Source organism: Anopheles moucheti, chromosome 2 (assembly GCF_943734755.1).
Source record: "Anopheles moucheti chromosome 2, idAnoMoucSN_F20_07, whole genome shotgun sequence".
Lineage (NCBI taxonomy): Eukaryota > Metazoa > Arthropoda > Insecta > Diptera > Culicidae > Anopheles > Anopheles moucheti.
Window position 1 is genome coordinate 59,396,648 of NC_069140.1, and position 20,203 is coordinate 59,416,850.

At 40.4% G+C, this 20,203-nt stretch overlaps 1 protein-coding gene across 1 annotated transcript; it reads right to left on the minus strand.

Annotated features, from left to right (window-relative positions):
• Positions 1 to 935: 935 nt before the first annotated feature.
• On the minus strand, positions 936 to 18,981 carry LOC128310537 (homeotic protein proboscipedia). The gene is made up of 5 exons (XM_053047196.1): positions 18,471 to 18,981; positions 3,064 to 3,221; positions 2,784 to 2,877; positions 2,360 to 2,712; positions 936 to 2,276 (listed from the first exon to the last, which is right to left on the minus strand). The coding sequence occupies exons 1-5, from the start codon at positions 18,979 to 18,981 to the stop codon at positions 936 to 938; spliced, it is 2,457 nt and encodes an 818-aa protein (XP_052903156.1).
• Positions 18,982 to 20,203: the final 1,222 nt, after the last annotated feature.

A 20,203-nucleotide genomic window follows, 5' to 3' on the forward strand; every position in this document is an offset into this window, starting at 1 on the left:
AAAGAGCAAATATATAAATAATTCCAAGGAGACTTGGGTTCGTTCAAATGATAAGTTTTCTTTGCGATCTTATAAGTTGTATGCAAACAAGGACCGACAACAATGATTAAAGTTTTGCATTAATGCGTTCCACGTTACTTATTCGGAAAGTAGAAGTAGAATCAAATACAAATAAAAGGAAATGGACTGAATGACAGGATTCTTCAATCCGGTAAGAAATAGAGTGGATAACAAAAGAAAGAAGAATGAAAAGTTATATTATCATTGATCCTTTATTTTACATTTCGAAATGCATGATCATTATTGATTTTTTGCTATAACTGTTGGTTATAATTTGTACATAAAGAAGTATCATTAATATACCGACGACGATTTGTGAACATCTGTACTCTAACGATTATTATGTTTTGTTTGCATTGACCACCCTATTTCATACACCGATCATCATTGTACAGCTCGTTCGCTGGGTCGCCGTGCATTGTGTATCCTGTACCAGGAGTAATCTACCATTGTTATGTGATATAAAAATCCGCTTGAGCTGGGATTGAACTCCCAGACGTTTGGTTCCACCTTATTTACAGGGATTAATATCCTGAGGCTAATACAGCTGGACGAAAACAAATATACACCGAACAAAAACGTCTGTAAAGTACAGAGAGGCAATAGGTAACAATTCAACAACAACAGGATTGCTTTTTGTAAAACAAAATGCGCGAAAACAAAAAGTTGATGGAAAGGAATGCACGTCAATGTGCGTCTTATGTTCATAAATATGCACGTGGTCATACGATATTCAAATCCATTCTCCATTAACGAGATGCAATGTTGAAGCATGAAGCGTTTTACTTCCTTACGTAACTGCCTCATATGCAGGGAAGTTCGTTTGTGCTTTAAGGGAAATTAAGAACTTGCCGGCAGCAAATGTAAATGTAGAATTAGCTAAGCTGATAATATTCAGGAGCGAAATCATTCGCCAAATTGCTAAGGAAATTGAAGTCGGACGAGTTGGAATTGTCCAGACTAACCATGGCGGCTGGTTTTGTTTGGCCTGCGCTGCTGCTGCTGCCAGCAGGCGGACAACCATTAAACGAGCAAAGTTCAGCTGTGTTGATGTCGTGGTGGTTTCCTATCTGGGTTGCTGTTCTGACTGCAGTGTTGTTTATGCCGACACCACCTACCCCAGCAGGGTTCGGCAGTGCTTGTTGCTGATGATGGTACGAATGCAGTTGCTGACTGTTTTGCTGTTGGAAAGCATGCTGATGGTGATGCTGCTGTGGATGGTGTTGCTGCTGATGCTGCTGTTGATGAAGATGCTGTTGTTCGTAGTATGCACTAGCTACGGGAGATGCTTGATGGAAGGCAAATGATTCACAGGAATCATTTCCCATCGCCGCTGGTACTGCGGTACCGAGGCCAGTGTATGGGGCATTGCCTTGGTAATCCATGTTGTTGTTAGCAGCTAATGTACCGTGGTGAAACGAGCTCATACCATCGTAGTAGTGGCCCTGTCCTACTGCACCCGGTTTCGTAGACTCGTAGTAGCCGGTTCCTGCGCCAAACTCGTGCTGAGGATCGTAATCATTTGGATAGTATTGTTGTCCGCTCGGACCATACTGTCCGACGTTGTTAAGGCCTGTGTCGCAGCTGTTGTAATAGGGTTGGCTCTGCGGGTGGAACGTTGAATCGTTGAGCTGTTGCTGTGCTTGCTGCAGCTTCACCTGGGTAGAATCTTGTACTAGAGTTTTATTGCCAAAACTTTTCAAGCCTAACGGAGCATTAAAATCCGTTTTCTGTGCGTTGGGATAGCCTTCATTTAGGGTATGTTGTGGACCACCGTATCCGGCTCCTGGCGGTATGATTGTTTTCTGATAATGTTGATACGGTGGTTGATAGTGTACGGCAGCATCTGCCTTGCCAAAGTAGTCCTGGGGCTTACTATTGAAGTACATTCCACTACCCGAGGATCCTGTGGTGGTCGGTGATCCTTCACCCTCGTGACTTATGATTGGTCCATGTGGCAGCTTATGCTTCACTATTCCGTAAGGACTGGGATGATTGTAGTACGATTGAAGATTGTTATTGTTGCTGTTACTGTTATTGTTGTTATTATTACTGTTGCTACTCGGCGAGATGGCCGAAGTAGAAACTGGACTGTGGGGGATAGTAATCGGTACCGATGACGGACCCAATGCAGGGCCAGTAGTGTCGTAGCTTTTGAATGAGTTACTGTTGATAATTTTCGAAGAACTGACCGACTCTTTCTTTATCGTTTGTCCCTAGAGCGTGGATGGACGAGAGATTAATGTGCAGAGCCTAACATTTGCGATGATAATGTCCACTTTGTGGTGATAGTACTTACGTCGGATTTCTTCTTCACTTTGGCATGGATCTCATCCTCCTCGTCGAGGCTTCCCGTGGAGGCAACACTGGAGTCAGCACTGACCGCGTTGGTTACCCCACCAGAGCCGCCGCTACCACCAGTCGGAGTGCTTATGTCGACGGTGGAATTCGGTGTCATGGCTAGTGGCAGAGTGTCAGACGAATTTTCAGGGAAGATTCTCATCAACTTCATTGACTTGTGGTTCGCTTTGCGCAGGGGCGACTTACCAGCGTTCGGCGTACTGTTGTTCATCCCCCGAGAGCTGGATGTTGAGTCCGGTATGTCATCCGAGGGTAGTTCACATCCTTGGCAAGATTTTTTGGAGTTGGAATCTGAAAATACACAACATTACCCTTTAATGGCGCTGCGATCCGAGCTGTGTAGGTAGTTGTGTTACACTCACCCTTGAGATCGTCCTTTCCCGATTCGTCATCATCAGTTTTAGAGAGTGTTTGTCGTTTATGCTTCATGCGCCGATTTTGAAACCACACTTTCACCTTTGAGATTGGTGTTTATTGAAAGCATAAAATGAGCGACATCGTTGTTCCGCATCAATGAGGGAAACATGGAATGCATAGAAAGCAGAATGAATCATTCAATCCACTGCAGATCTTGGTGATCGTAACTAATTTTACGTTGAAATTGATCGTTGAATGAAAATGAAATTATAATGAACCGGTTACCTGTCTTTCTGTAAGATCGAGACTAGCTGCTATTTCGATTCTTCGGGGCCGGCAAAGGTATTTGTTGAAGTGAAACTCCTTTTCAAGCTCTAGGAGCTGCGTGTTGGTGTAGGCCGTACGCAATCGGCGTGGTAAACCGTTTTCAGCAACAAACTCAGCTGGAGTGAGGCGCGCATGGGAGAACATGAAAAGAAACAAAGGTAGAAAATGGGTATAATGTAATTGAAGAGCACTAGCTAAAGATTAAGCTGAATCAAATCTATTGTTTTTATACGTATGACAATTGAATTTTTTTTAAAGATCCGTCTATAAACGGTAGGTTTTGATTGAACGTTCGCAAGACTGACAGAATCATGCAAACGGCTTTTAAAGCGATTGTTAAAGAGAAAGTGCATTAATCGATTTTGGCCATTTCCATACACAAACACAGCACACGGCACAACGACGAGAGGCCGTAAAGGGTATACCCGGCAGCATGGATTTCGGCGGCGGCTTCGCTGGGGTCAAATAAACTGCTATTGTCAAACGGTGGCGGGCGATAATTTATGGTTCAATGGTAATTGATATTTTATTGTAATTTGATTACTGTACGGGTTTGTGTGCGAGTAAGGGAAAAGGAAAAATATGTTTGGTTGCTGCTATCGATATTTATTGGTGGTCAGTAAAATTGAATGGTCAATATCCGATTTCACATTAAAGTGGGTGTTATACGTGGCATGATGGAATGACGGAAGCTTTTGCCAGTGCGCATTTCAGCAAAGTCATGTGGCTCATGTTTGCTGATGTTGTGAAAACTGTTGGATAAAGCAGAGATTTCGGTTTCGCCGTACATTGTGTTTTGTTCTTTCCGATGCGAATAATTATTTTGTTATGTTTTTTTTGTAGGAATAGTGAATTTTATTCGTTGTTCGAAGTATGATGTCTGGAATCTGTATTCAAGCAAATATGATTAGTACGAGTTGCAGCATAATCAAATTCAAATGATATTTTCTAGAGTTTCGGAATCGAGATGGATAATCCGAATAGAACGTTCAAATGGCTACTCTCTACTAAGATTTTGGAGGTTTCACCAAAGGCTCAATATCACAGAAAATCTATTGGATCTTTTGTATTTTGAATTTATTTACGTATTTTTGAAGTACCCTTAGCAATAGAGCAATAGACTAATAGACCCTTATATGAAGTTTTTTGCGTTAGAATAGTTTTATATTAATAAAGCAAAGTTACTCGCAGCTGGTTAGTGAGATAGATTTGCTACCAGTCCTGCCGTGTATGAATTCGGTACTGCTATCGCTATACCATCAGTCTACGGTAAAATTCAAACAGCCTGGAAATGTATTCGGAACATACAAAGCAATAATTTTTTTTATTTTGTAAATTATAACATTGCAGCTACATCAAACTTTTTTCTTAAGTAATGTCCGTTTCACACCTGCACCACTTCTAACAATCGAAAAGATTTTATAAAAGAAGACCGATGATGTTTTAGGAAACACTCTATAATAATTACGATTCATCTTGCAATTCAATCCGGCTGTGCATCAAAAATGAGTGTACCAATCCAGAAAAAGCAGGCAATACGCTAAAAAGAGAAGAAATTCACGAAAAAACGAAACAATTTCCCTTTTTTAGATTAATACCTGCGAGTCTTCCGATTCATCAAATTAAATGCATAATCAAATAGAATGTGCATGACAAAATGGGTGGCCACCCGGTGGTAGGTATGGTAGCGGCTATCGTTTACACACTAGTGTAGTCTAGTACCAATTTCTATCCGGGCCTTTTGACTGAATTTCCAGCTACGGGACTCTCATGAGGTTGGTGTCCTATGTAGCATTTGAAGCAGATGAAAGAAAACTTTTCATTTTTTTTCTTAATGATGATGTCGAAACAGTGGTATGTGAATCGATTTAACTTGCTGTACAAAGGTCGAAGTAAAATTCATGATTCGTTATACTAGGTCGATTGTTATCAAAACAAACATATCAATCGAGTGGTTTGAAATGTTAGTAGTAATACTCACAGAAAACATATGAATCTTGCGTGTTGCAAGCGACAATCAGGCGAGTCAGCATTGGGACTAAGAAGTGTGAGTTACTAATCAAGCAGCACCTAGCAAGAAATGTTCAACCATATCATGTGTTTGGGTTGGTAGAAAAGGTCGCACAACGATGATGAGGTGGAATGTTTCGCTTAGTCCGTCAATACTCACGAGAATAGCCAGTATTTATCGCTCTACTATAGACGATGGTAAGTACCAGTGTGTTCGCGTAGTTCATGTTCACCAATGCCGCAGCGGGGCTTTATTTCTAGGATGATAAGGAAGAGTTTTTGGTAACTAGCACTTTTGCCTTATCATCGTATCTATCGTCATCAACATCATCCAAAATAAAAACGATTCAACGATAGCGCCTAGCTTCCGTTCCGGCATTACGGCCAGACGGAAGCGACCACAAATTGTAGCCGATGATTCATGGTCCAGAAGTAAAAAAAAGTGTACAGAAAATGGCCATCGGAGCATTTCGGTGGGCCAGTACGGCGCATTCCATTTCAGGACACAGCATGAGTGAGTCTTTTCCGCAGTTTCGCTGTCAGGGAAGATTCATATACATACATATATATGTACAAATAAATTTTCCCAAAGCAGCGAACCGTTTGATGGATTTGAATCTTGGCATTTGGTAAGGGATCAAGTCGACTGCATAGAGTATTTAAAAAGGAGAAATTTTATGACATTGTTAAATTTTGTTGAGTGTAAAAAAGTAAAAAGAGGAATTATGGAAATTTTCAAACATAATACCCGTAAGCAATACATATTTTAAGATCTCCCGCGTGTTGTTTTTGGATGTTTGATTGCAAACTGGCATTTGTTCTTAAGAATTAACGCGGTAAGAGTTTATTACAGGAAGGTAAAATCAATGCAGAGGGTAAGCAACCTTCTCATGGTGTAAGATTTAGCGGAATCCAAAATCAATCATGATTTGAACAGCGTAGTTATGTGCCAGATTTTAGTAGGTCTGAGAACGGTAACCCTCCCTAAAAATGGGAATCAAGATGTATTGGCATACGGTAGCGGTACTGCTGTGCAACTGTACGTACTTCAGCATGCTACTTTCCCTACAAAACATTTTGTCAATACTTATTCGCACCGATGCAGATGTATGTGTTCGCTTAGTTGACGACATTCGTTCTGCCGAGATGATCTGCCAAGATTTCGGAGGAATAGGAGAGTGCTTCTGCACAAACAGCTGTACTGTCGGTATGAGAGCTGCTGTCAGTCTGCGTTCGGCTAGTTACACATAAAGTGACGGTGGCAATGACACAGCCTAAGATGGCGCAACGGTACTGCACGTTACGAAACGGTAGTTGGAAATCGTTTTTTGAAAATGATTGATTGATCACCACATGTCAATTGTAAACAATTGATCCCTCTTTCTGTATCCGCACGTTTCCGACGGTGTGTTGTGCGAAAATGCTTACGGTCTGCTACATCGTTTGTGCTACACGTAGAGTGTGTTTGTTTTTGTTTATAGATAGCATGGGATAAGGGCGCCTCAGTCAGAAGAACAGGCGCTCGTTGCACCTGTGCATGCCAAATATTGTGAAGAAAGTTTAGCCAATAGCAAGAGGTTGGGACTTGACCATTAGCTTTGGATTGTGTCGTTTCGACGAGTGGGAAGCATGTATGTGCTATGAAAAAACATTTGGTTACCGAGATTTGTCACCAAGCGATCAAACATCGTGAAAGCATTGAACCTTCGTGTTCGGCAATTTCGTTACCACCTCCTCATGTTGGTAACATTGGGACATTGATTTCTGGAGGTCACAGACAAGCAATTTATCAAATACATCCCCTGTGCTTGGATGCACAGGTTGAAAAAAGAAACGATTGGTTGTCACTAGCGTACTCTAGGAGGGACTAACTGCGGAACGATTGGATGAATATGCATAATACCGTAGCAGGAAAGAACTTTCCTGCATCGGCAAATGACGGTACACATTTTAGGGCACAGCGCAACAACACCAACTTTATTTAGGAACAATTTGAAACAAAAACCACAACATAAAACAAAACAAAAGAAATCAATGCACCGACATTACGTTGAAGTTAGTCGCAAATGGGTTTTAATTTTTAATTTGCGATCTGTACAAGATGTCTGTTAGCCAAAGAAACATGAAAAAAAAACCTTACGCACACTTACACAGAAATAAAAAAAGTTGATGTTTAAAGGGCAGGAAATGTGTATAAATTTAAACCAAAAAAGTATGCTTTCCTTCGGATATCGTCCTCGAAGGATGGTCCCATCCTTTGTCCGGTCATGGCCTAAGGGCGAAGAAGAAAAATGGAAGGAAGCGAAAAAAAGTGATTCGGAAAAGATTTTCCTCTATTTTTAAAAGTCATTTAATTTCTGTTGCTGTTGTTTCTGGTGGCAATTGTACGGTGGGGTATGGGGGTATCATTGTAAGCGCAGCTACTTTTTTCTGTGCGTGTGTGTGTGTGTGTCTGCACAACCTTATACTTTTATTCTACTGCCTTTCGCGAAACACGAGGAGGGACGGCAGTGTCATTTCTTGCTCTCCCCCGGTATGCCGGGGGAAATGTTTGTGAGCTATCGTAAATATGCGGTTTTCTGGTAGTTGCACCACCAGGAGCGAGAAGAATAAATTTAAACGATTGCGAAAACAATTACAGGACTGCGTTTAATATCTTTAATATGCAAAATAAGTGCTGCTAGCTTGCATAGAAGAAATTGTTAGATAAAAAAATTAAAAAGAAAACATACTAGCACAAGAATATGTACTGCGGCAATTGGATGGAACTCATCCAGTTTTGGGAAAAAAGAACTAGCAAACTTTAACAGAAACTTAATGGACTGTGGTGTCGAAAACTTATTGTCTATTGAACCGCTGTTGCTAGTCGCGACTAACTTATTTTGCATTCATATATCTTATAAAACATTCACCTATTTAAAATGAATAAGGTTGTACTAGATATAAGTGTGGCTTGTGTATTATTGTGTAGTGTAGTAAGTGTCTCACTAAGAAATAACATAATTTATTTTACTTTTCCGGAGTAAAATTCTGCACAACGAGTGTAAATAGCAATACTAAATCACTAACCGTGATTTAGATAGCAATAGCTATCTATTGCTGTAGTAAACCGTATTATTAGTGTTTTGGGAAAGTATTCATTCCACCCTTCTTAGGGAAATTGGGCATTATGTTAAGATGCAACCATAAATGCAGGGGTATCCGCTCCGAAAGAAGCTGATCCGAGGATAGAGTCAAACGGTGGCCATTGTAGATGAGTATAAAATTGAAGTTTTGTCCGTTGAATCGCTCCTTTTTCGTAAATTCGTCAGGCAAGAGGTCGTTTTAGCTTAGAATTAGGATTTATAAAACCGATTACAATTATCAGGAAACAAACAGCAGGAAGTGAAGAGACTAGTGCTGCTGGTACAGTAACAACTTCTTAATGAAGTTCAAATTTCTTTTTAAAATGTTCAAAATATCAATTTTTGTGCTCAAGTTTGCATAATTGACCAGATTTTATTTTTCACATCAATGTTTCATTATGGGGAAACTGCTCGCAACTTAAGTTTTGCCATTAAAATGCAAAGTAATGAAAATTACTTATTAACAATTATTGCAGATAAAATTTAGTTTCATTAAACTTAACTTTTTTATTGACGGTAATGAATGGTTCAACTGTGCGAGAATGAAGCATAGTAAAGGTAGAACATGAAATAGAGAGAAAACACACACTAATCTTAAACTGGAGTCTTAAAGATAACAGTCTATTTGTCTTAAAAGTCTGGCTGGCGGTGGGGTTGCCGTGGGTGTCGTCTTGTGAAACCACAGGCAATATGTTTTTTTTTTTTGTTTTGTGGCATATTTTGGGGTTCCTTACGGCGTTTTGCAACCAATTAATGTCGGAAAGAAGGGGACCCTCATCAAATTCGCATCCCGCCGGCTTGGAAGAAGCGATTACTTATGACAGTTGCAGGTGGGTGTGCAATTTTTCAAGATGGTTCAGATCGGTTACGTTTATTTCAATACTGGTAAAATAAGCTTAAAATGTTATATAAAAACAATGTTTAAATTAGTATGCAGATAATCCATGCAACCATGATCTAGCGTTAGTGATATAGTTAGAATCATTACACAAACGAATTTATGAGAACTGGGAAGGTACTGAAAAATCGAATGCACACTGTGTATAAATCCCTGCCAAATGGAATGTGAACGTTTCGGAGGGTGTTTCGGGTGCTGGAAATACAGTGAAACCATCTGCTCATCAACATATGGCGACGGAATTTTGGGTTCTTAAGTGAATCCCAAGTGGATAAACTTTTTTTTTATCAGTGATGTTTGCTACTTTGCCGCGCTACCGATGCGAGTTCGGGATGCGAGTGTTCTCGTGTATAATTGATTACGCTCTGTTCCCTTTATTTGGTGCCTAATTTTTGTTATGCCAATCATGCGCGGTTTTATGACTTAAGCTAGCACTAATAGAGGCTATAATCAACCGAGGTAAATTTTAATTTTCACGCCTATGCTGTGCTGCCGCACTTGGACTCGAGTTGTGTTTGTGAGCCTCGTCGTCCATTTGTGAGCGGACTGTTGCTGGGCTGCGGTTAGCGGAACGTTGGTTTGCAGGACAGACGCGTTGGTTTTTTTCCTCTTTGAACGTGCACCGATCCCGAGCGGATAGCAATCAAAGCAACCCACAACGAATGCCTTTAACCAAGGCCGTTTTTCTTACCAGCGCTTGCCGCAGCCGCAGTGCAATGGGATGAAGTTCTCGGACAAGTGCCAGAGTGCCCATGGATTGCGAGTAATTTTGAGGTGTCTACAGTCTTTTGGAAGAAAAATTGTTCCGCAATTCATCAGTACCATCAAACTCAACGGCTGGGAGCCGTATGCATGGTGTCGAAAGGGCAGAGTGGTGATACAGTTTTGCTTTCCTTCTCATCTTCGTCTAACGCACTATTGCGAGCTCTTGTGGGTGCAAGAACACAAGCAGAGCAAGAATCATGTTAGATCGTTAATCAAACTCATTCAAAACATTTCGTTTTCTGTTTTGTTTCGGCTTCGACCATAGATAGAGGGCCGGTTCATGGTTCATGGTGTCCTGGTTAGGAAGGTATACCGACGAGGGCCACGATTCTATGGTGATGACGGCGCCTCCTGTGAGTGTCTAAGAGGCGTTGGCGCCCTTTTGTGATGCTGGGTGGGTAAGGCATGTTTGTAAGTGTTTTGTTACAATCCTCGTTCCCCGGTGTAAATAAAGATCGTTTGTCGTGGTCGTGGTGGATGCGATGGGGGACGATTATCCCTTAATAAAACTGTACCTTATCAAATTTCAAACCGTTTAGCAGCGGTGATTTTATTGATCCCCAGAGAAAACGGTCCACTCTCAGGGAGACAAATGATTGCTTGACCTGTCGACTTCACACGGTGGACCTCTGAACCATCCCCTATTTCATGCGACAAGGCCAAACGATGCTTCTTCAGCAATCGTCGCGATGCGGTAGGGAAGATTGTGTGCGGAATGATAACATAATATTTTTAAGCAGATTAGCACATCATGGTCCATTTTTCTTCTCCACTCCCTCCGAACCGAAGCGAAATACAACTTCCTGCTGTTTTTTCGCGTTCATTCAATCCTGTAATCCAGCTGCCAGGATATGAATGGGCCTTGCCGAAAAGGGAGTGGTAGTTCTTGAAGGAATTTCCTGCTCCGAGGTGTGTGTGCACTGTGCACTGAGACTCTTGTTATTCATGTGTATTTATTTGATAAACACTCACATTTTTTCCTAGCATTGGTAGGTCGCGCCAGTTTTTGCTAGCGCGCATAGACCAATGTTTTGTAGGGGTGTGTGCTTGCCCTTTGCACTTTGTGTACTTTGTGACTGTATCGTGTGGTGAAATAAATCTAGAGGAAAAAAAGAACGAACGTGCCGAGCGAAGGGTGGTTTGGCCAAGACTAAACAGGAACGGTAAAACCGCACCGACTAACGCTGGCCAAAGTGAGACTTTTTTAAAATGCTAAACCGAGCGAGTAAAGCGATGATGACGACAATATAATTTATAGTAGTCATAAAATTACAATGTCAACCGCAAGAAGTGCCACTTCTGTAGCTTCACAAGCATTGGTTAGAGTGTGTGCCTTACCGCACCTAGGGCAGCAGTTGATTTTGTTGATCTGCGGTGACGATAAAGAATCCGCCTGTGTGCAAAGGAAAAGTTTGGGCGGTGGTTTGAACTCAGCGCATAAATGCGTCGTTAATGTTCTCCAAACAATCACACAACACGAGTTCCGCGTGATATTTTAGATGTTGTTAATGGTCTTCATTTTGCATGTATTACACAATTGCAAGAGTTATTGTTTTGAAGCATCTATCATTAAAAACTGTGTATTCCGTATTGTACCCGTATTGAATCTCCTGTTGGGAGGTTCGTGTGGGAAAAATGAACTGTTTATGATGAGTGTAGAATATGAGGAAGATGAACGACAATGAAGTGTTACTATATACAAAGCGGCACTGTAAGACCAGACGTCAGCTTCAAATGGACAGTTTAGGGGGTTCTTAGCCGATACCGCAGAATCGCTAAAAATACGCAAGCAATGAGTTTCAAAGAGCCATAAACATGAATAAAAACGGAAGCGTTATCTTGGTGGGAAAAGCTGCCGCAGGTTGAGAAAGATACGGTTATGCATCAAATTAGTTCCTAAGATGTCGATTTAAATACTACTGTATATGGTTGTAAAAATACCCGAAAAACCACTCTTACCCAGGCTGCTGAACGCTTCATGCATTCAGCAATAAAGTACAAAGAATTATCCGAAATGTTTAAAAAATTATCCAAAACTCTATATTGGTCCTCAATATTAAAAACTGAGTCAATCAAAAAGTATAGCACAAATGCAGAAGTGTAGTTTAGCACAAGCCTCCAGTAACCGAGTCGACCGAACGCAAAGGAAAGACCCCAAGTTCTCACTGTTCTCATGTTCTCGTTTCAACATTGGCTAGAATGAATTCAAATATTTGTATGCATCAGCAATGAATAGTTACAATTAATGGTAAAATTTTAGCAAGCTTGGGATAGAATATTTTCGACGAAAGTCTCAATGAAGTGCCAAGGAGTGCGACGACCCGTACTTTTCCGATAACTAAGCAATACACAAGAAATGAAGTAGATTGAAGCAAACAAGCAACCCATAAGAGTAAAACGTTGAATAACTAACTAAACTAACCGAATTGCAAATAGCGTAACTGAAGAAGGAAAACTGAAAAATTATACAATGTTGTTTTCTATTACATCAATACATTCCTTAGCAAGCATTCCTTATTGCATTGCCATCTAGGTTTGTTCTAAATTGGACTTCTTAAATATTCTAAGTAGCTGGAATGGTAATATTTGTTATAAGAATTGGCCACGAGTTACATATGAACCTGCCCTACCAATGGTTCAGTATAAACGATCTCTAGAACCAAAGAAGAGTTTAGTAGAGAAACGGACTAGAAGGAAAGTATATAAAAGACGAAAGCAAGTAGACGGGATAGAAGAAAGTGTATGTGAGTACTGAAATTCAAATAAACAAATAATAAAACAGCGACGGAAATAAAAACAGAACTGCTGCTACAGTTGTAATACAGTGTATTGTAGAACTGCTGCAGTGAAGCCACGTTGAAAATTTTAAAAATTGAAACATTAAAATGAAGGATTTGTAAGTTTATAATTTTTATTGCAAAACGAACTTTCGATCAATCTTAAATACTTTCCACTGCTATACTGCGTGCGTAGCAATTACATGCACAGAAACAACAGACACTTAGCCATATGCTTAATAATATTATGTTTTTTATTGTATAAGTTTAACAGTTATAGCAGACTGGGGAACGATTATAGCAACGACAGACTGGTCTCGAGCTGGGTAAATGGGGAGAATTAAAAAGCGTAGCAATGAAAAATCACCAGTCGGAAGCGATGTTTTTTTGCGGTTAGCGTTGAGCGATGGCAGATGCAATTGAACGAATCGTTGAGGTTGACTTTGATCTGTCAGTGGAAGTGGACAGCGAATGGCAAAAGGGCAATGAAACGCCCGGCAAGCCCTAGGGAAAGCATTTGCGAGAGCGGGCAACCTGAAGGAAAAATAATTCAACGGCATATGAATTGAAGTCGACTTATGAGCAAGTTTCGTGTAGCCCGTATGTGGCTTAGAAATCATCATTCTTTGTGTAACCTGTTATTTTACTTCATTTGTCATGCGAGCGTATTTCTGTCTTCGCTGTCTACAGCTTTACCATTCACTCTTCTACCCGGCATGTCCGTGGTAGTTGGTGCTTTGTTTTTGTAAGTTGCCTTTCCGTCCGTTTTGCCATATCTGAACATGTTTGTGTTTTGAGAAGGCAGCCGCCGTCTTGCAGGGTTGGGCCGGACACTACTTCGTGATCGTGTGCAAGAATTTAATAGTTTCTTTTCCAGCGTCTCTGAACGACTCTTGCATACCCACGAACGCGTATACGAAACTCCGCTTGGTGGCGGGTTCTGACTAAATCGCATTTTATCATTGCACGCTCGGAGAAAGAAAAACTTCGCATGTAAGAAAGCAATAGTTAAAAATGTCGGGCTAACGGGGCTGTTTGGAAAACATAATTGAAAGCTTCGAGGAACCCCTCCAGCCATCAGTCTGCTGTCAGGTAGGAAAAAAAAACTTATGCTTTGAAGTATAATAACCTAGTATGTGAGCGTGAAGAAACCCTTCATGTGTCATTCGGTTCTTTTATTTTGTAACAGTGATGTTCTCAAGCAGTGAAAGCTGCCTAACTTCACAAAAATATTTGTTTTTGTAGAATAAAAATAGTACGAAAAGTTTCAATAAAAATGCAATGCTTTTTGCACAGAGACAATGACGAATGTTGTAAAAGATTGTCATATGTCACCTTACTTGACACCATTCATTAAGTAAGTCAAAATTGAACACGAATGGCTAAGAAGATCGTTAAATCAAATAATAGTACAAGTCAGAAATAGCAGCTGAAAAATAATAAGATTTAAAATACCAACCAAAAACGAACACAAAACTATCAAAAGGAAGGTATAAGTACATCGCTCGTAGTTTAATGAATGGTTTTGGCATGGTTTCTCTATACAAAACGTAATGAAATAATTACTTTGCATTGTACAATGAATAAATTGATTTGAATGATGTTTTTTCCTCGCACCCACAGAGAGCACCCACATAAAAGTTTCGTTCAAGAAAAGTTGTAGATCGCTTACATTGACGCCGTAAGAATTGTTGGAATACATCGTCAGAACCCTACGCTTCGTGGTGTAGGTAACGCAGGTAGGTTAAGGCAATGCGAACGTGCAAGGTATCGGTTGGGAAGACGTTGTATTTTTAACAGAACACGATCATTAATCATACTAATGCCAAATGCGAAGCACCGAGCGCGAGTCTAGCTATTCTATTTTTTTGGTTTGCTTTTGTCGAGATGTTCTCTCGCGTTCATATAAAGTGATTGAAAGAACTCGTAGAATGCGTCGCGTGGTGTGATGCGTACGTTAGACGTTGACGTTGATGCAAACAGGAAGAGGTACGCAATGATCGTACCGAAGCGGTTTGGCGTGCTGTGAGTAACATGTGTCACTGGCGTTACATGAATTCCGCGTTATCTGCCCGGTGGCTTTGGCGGCTGAAGATTCTGTTTAACGTGTCGCGTTGGAACCGTCCGCTTACCTCGTTCGGTGCTGAATGGAGACGCGTGGTTGCAGGCGGATACAATTGTTAGATAGATAGTTATTTTCCCGATGAGTGATGGGATCGGAACCGTCCGGGGCAATTGTGAGGAAGGCAACAATTAGAAGCAGAAACCTTTTGCATTGCGCCGATGTGGTCGGAAGGTCGTACGGATATGATGTGTTGTTTTTATTTTTGGTTAGCCGATACAATGAATACCCAATGCGATGACAAGCTGAATGAAGCTGTTTTAGTACCAGACATGGGGGAAAAATGCAGTTGTCGCTTTTTTTCTAGGTCACGTACTGTACGCGACCGTGGTCACCGGTCGGTGTTCTAGGGTTGGTTGGTGTTTTATGTGAGTGATAGAGGTTATGGCAAAATCCATTGGATTTATTTTTCTCTGAATGTAAAAATCTATCACAAAAGCGTGACTAGAATTTAGCAGTTGCTAGCATGGACATGCATAAATGGAAACTTTTTGTGCGTTTTTCACTGGTTTTTATGCAAATTATAAAAACTTAAATAAATATTATTAACATATTTAGAATTCAAAAGACATAACTCTTAGTTGGCTTTTCACCCCACTAGTCTGAACTGGTTTGACATGATGAATGAATGATTAAACGATAAACGCTGTATCATACACAATAAAAAAGTGAACTTTTACGTAGTTGGTTTTCACACGACAGGACTGGTCCAAAATTCCATCCGGACCAATCCTCGCTACGTAGGACTGACTATACGGTAACGGCGAAATAAAATCAAAGAAAAAAATGCCAAAAATGGCAGGCCTATACCTCTTAAGGCTGTTGTACCGATAAATAAAAAAAAACTATTACTTGTTGCAGTTTTCGCTTACTGAAACATGATGAAAAATCGAAGATTCAATCGTTCTATATGTTATTAGCATGTAACGTAAATTATGTTATGACAAACATGTGAATTGAATTATAACACATTTGATTTAAAATGTCACTTTTGCCCACCAGGTACAAATTGGCACTATGCTTGGTTATGATGGGTTAACAAACGTGTCGAAAAATTATTAGATTATGTTTCCAACACACGGTGTTTACACGTTTAATCTCCCTGGAATGGAATGGGCCTCCTGGGGTGCTCTCAAACGACGGGGGGTTGTCGTGCGTGCTGCGCTGTTCACAGCTAGAGTAGCTCCAGCAGTTTCGGAAGTCTTCGATGATATGGATTATAAGTTAAGAGGGTGGTCAGTAGTAAATCATTGACAGTGTATCCACTTCATACATGGGTTCTCCCGTACGATGCTACTATCCTTCGGTCGAACAGGCAGGAATAGGCAGATCGAAAACGCACAGTGTGCTTAAGCGTAACGCGTGAAGGTGGGTACTGTCATGTAAACAGCTCTCATTTAAACTGCGGCATGTCGAATAAAATATTATCTTCTTATTGGCCACGGCTAGTGTAATACCGGTACCTTCCGCAGAGTGAATGATAGCAACAGCGGCGCCATCAGTGCAACTTGCAGTAGCATCTTAATCAATTTGTAGCCAATGCCAGTGCTAGTAATAACTTCGCAGGCACTGTCGGAAACATCGGTCGAGCCATGGGTGGGGTAGTGGAGATTGTTTTAATGGAGTGAAGAAAATATGCGTGACCGCAAAGCAATATGAAACAAGTTGAGCGAATGACTACGCCAGAGGGCGGGATGAACGGAAAAAGGGTAACGTAAATTGACAGATACCATCGTCGATTTATACTGGTACCAGTATAAATCATACGCAAATATTCCGACCACTTTACGGTATAGCTGTGCTATTTCCTAATAGGTTGGAAAATATAGTCAAAGTTGTTGAATGCTATTGCCAAAGGTGAGGTAACCTATGTCCTTCTATTATGTTATCATGTTAGCTACGAGCAAAATTTATTGCATCGCCATTTGGCTATCTAAAATAGAGTATAATTTTCGATATATTTCGTAAATGACTACTCCGTTATACAATTCTAAATTTGTATGCATGCGGAAAGAATGCTATTTTTGTTGCAGTACGGTGACGGTCAAAGTAATGTAAAGTAATCTATCAACAAGAGTAGAGATCGCTTCAATCGCAGTGATAATATGGTATGATCTTATAACAATTGAACATCGATTTGTGGTTGAATAGTTAGTGCATTTACATTAAAAAAATTTAAATTATTAATTTATACACTTTTTGTACTACTATTGCTTTTTTATAGTTATAGACTGGGCAATTTTTAGAAATATTCATACATAACGCCGTCAGGCCTTTTTGCTAAATCCGGGTCAGTTAATGAACACAATGTTTTGTGGATAAACCCGCTTTGAATTATTGCATTGACTAAAAAAGAAATTGTACAATTATAACAAACGAAATATTAATAATATTCATCAAATCAGATACTTAAACTGCAGGCAATCTGTACATTTGAACATTTGAAGAGTATGTGGATAGGTACAATCGAAAGCCGAGATACGCGGATAATGCGTTCTAGAGAAATTCGCGTATCTCGAATATCCGCGTAACTCGAGTTTCATCGAAAACATCGTCGTATTAAAAACATTTGTCGTATTAAGGGATCGAATACTTATTTCCACGTTAGGAACAAAAAAATGATATTTATACGTTTATTTCAAGAATTACAATAAAATGTTATGAAAATGAATTATTATAATCCTGTAATGTATTTTTGAAATTTGCATATGGAAAATTGAAAAATGCATACAAAACTACGCGAAATGTCAAAGTTTTCCCCGTAAATCCCCGTATCTCCGAATCCACGTAAGTCAAGAATCGCGTAACTCGGATATTGACTGTATGTGGATTGCTGTCTCTCCCAACGACAAATGATGCATGGTTAATATATTAGATATTACAATGGAGTGAACATAAAGGTGAAAATACATGACAGCAACTTTCAATCGTCGGTAACTTTCTAGAACTGTCAAAAAAAGTCGCACAATTGTGAAAGAAATAACGGCCTGAGTTGGTAAAGCGAAATTTTAAATGCGCTAACAAAAATTTCATATTTACATCGCGTTTAGGCCTGCTAAGATTAGTTGCACACAACTGAAACAAGCATCGGACTGTTGCGGTTAAACGCTATCGTATAAAAGCGCTTTAACAATCGCTTGTAAGTATTGGAACATATTCTTCGCAAAACTGTCACAGTGTAAAAGACACACCTCAAAATTTATCATCCAACTTAATACACATGTTATTTAAAATATTACAAATTGCAAGTATTATTTAGAAAGTATTCAGGACCAGACTTTTCAGAGTCAGTGAAGAAATATTCTCGTATTAGCGCTGTATTTTATAGGCCAATATTTCTGTATGATGTTTCGATTGCCCAACATACATATAAAATAGGGTGAATAAATACATGGATAGTTACACATCCTCGGATACATGCACATATGGACGCTTTGATGAGACTTTTTGTGCGGTACATAAGGGGATCCAATAGAATTGTACCGCGCACAGCAACTGTGGATGGAGGTGTGTTGCCACAGTTTGTAGTCATAGCAATGTGCAGGTCACAACGAAAGAACCGAATGAAAAAATGAAAAATTCCCGCTGTTTAGAGCGCTTATAACTACCATGAAATATATCGGGTTCCGAAAAAAAGAAAGTAGACAATGTATGGCAGATGTACGTACCTTGGGCTGTAGCTTTGCGGGCCGTTTTTTTCTCTTTCATCCAGGGATATTCCGGTACGGACTCCATGCTATCACTGGGTCCCATTGGGTACCCCTGAGAAATGAGCTTCGGGCTCTCACTATCGATATGTGTCAGAAATTCAGCCATTGAGGGTTGTGAGTTGATAAAGCCACTTTCGTTCTGCATCCAATAAGATGTATCCGGATGAGGTTGCTGCTGCTGGATAGCAGCTTGCGAACCGAGTACCTCAGCAGTCGTTGCAACGGGTAGTTGGGTTGCAGCTCGCGGCGGTTTATCACAGATCACTTGTTTTCGACCTACCAGCTGAGGACCACCAGCGATGATCGTTTGTTGCTGTTGGGTAGCGTTGAGCGAAACTTGCTGGGGATTTATAATATCGGTTTCACTTCCAACCACTACCGCGGCACCCGCCTGTAGCGAACCGATCGCCGGAGATTCTGATTTGATTTGTGCTCCCATGTGTTCGATGGAACTGCAAACTTCTTGCATTGCCAGTTCGGAGTGAAACTGATCCAAGTAGTAACGGAGTGCAAAAGCGCAATGATAATTCTTGCTCCGGCGTGGAAGATTATATTCAACAGCGAAGTGGCCGTTTTTGTACGAATTGAACAAATTATAATCCTATCAACCTGGTTGTGGCCATGGTGAGCGATATTCAGCAAAAAAGCGACCAAACCGTAGAGCGCTCATCAATTACGCTTGTTAAGTGATACGACATGATGTTGTTAAACCCTCACACAATGATCAACTAACTGATGTTGAAACGTTGCAACGAAAACAATAATATCCAGATCATTACACTATTCTTCTCCACGGAACTACTCTAAATCTATTATCACGCCATTGTCACCACGCACAAATCAATGGTACAAATTGCCACAATTTTCCTATTGTAGTACACAAGTGTATCACTGTTGTAACGAAAATGCTCTTGTTGTCGGGATCGTGCCGAAATCAGTGTTGTTTACAGCGTTTGCAGCGATGTCACCATAAAATTTATAGCTCAACACCGTATGACGATGTTCTTGATGAGGAACCGCAGGAATGAGTTGGAATCGTTACGTGCTGTTTTCCTTATCATTGCTCGAATGGTACCTAAGGTGGGGTTGCAGAACAAAGTGTGATGCGAAAGCAACAGTCTTCCAACGACCGATACACGTGGCAGCGTCAAAGATCCTATTACGAGCACTCGTCGTTTTAAAATATTTGGGGTAGCTTCGTTCACATGAATACCCGGGCGCTGTAGAATTTCCTGTACGTTCCGCTCATTGATGTCACCGGCGATAGTGAGGCACCGTTTAGATAAGCACGAAAAGGATGCAGCGAAATATTAGAACAGTATTGCGGTAACACTGATATCTAGGAAGTCTCCGGAACTGACGACACTTTAAACTTGCATAAATCAAGTACTAGCTCTTAAATGCAAATAATTTAAACTTCATCACATACACTGCGGATGTAAGCATTTCAGAATGGGACGTAACATCCCGCTTTACTTTATTACGAGAGGTTTCTTTACGCACAAGCACATTCACACACGGGCACTAGAAACTATTTCCACAAATAAATTCTGAATTTCGCTCTCTGTGACACGCATTAAACTGTACACTGGACACTGATCGACATAGACACGTTTCTATAATTTAAGTAATTGCAATTATGTTACATCAAGATAAAGCACTGATTTTAAAAAGAACACGTTGCACAAACA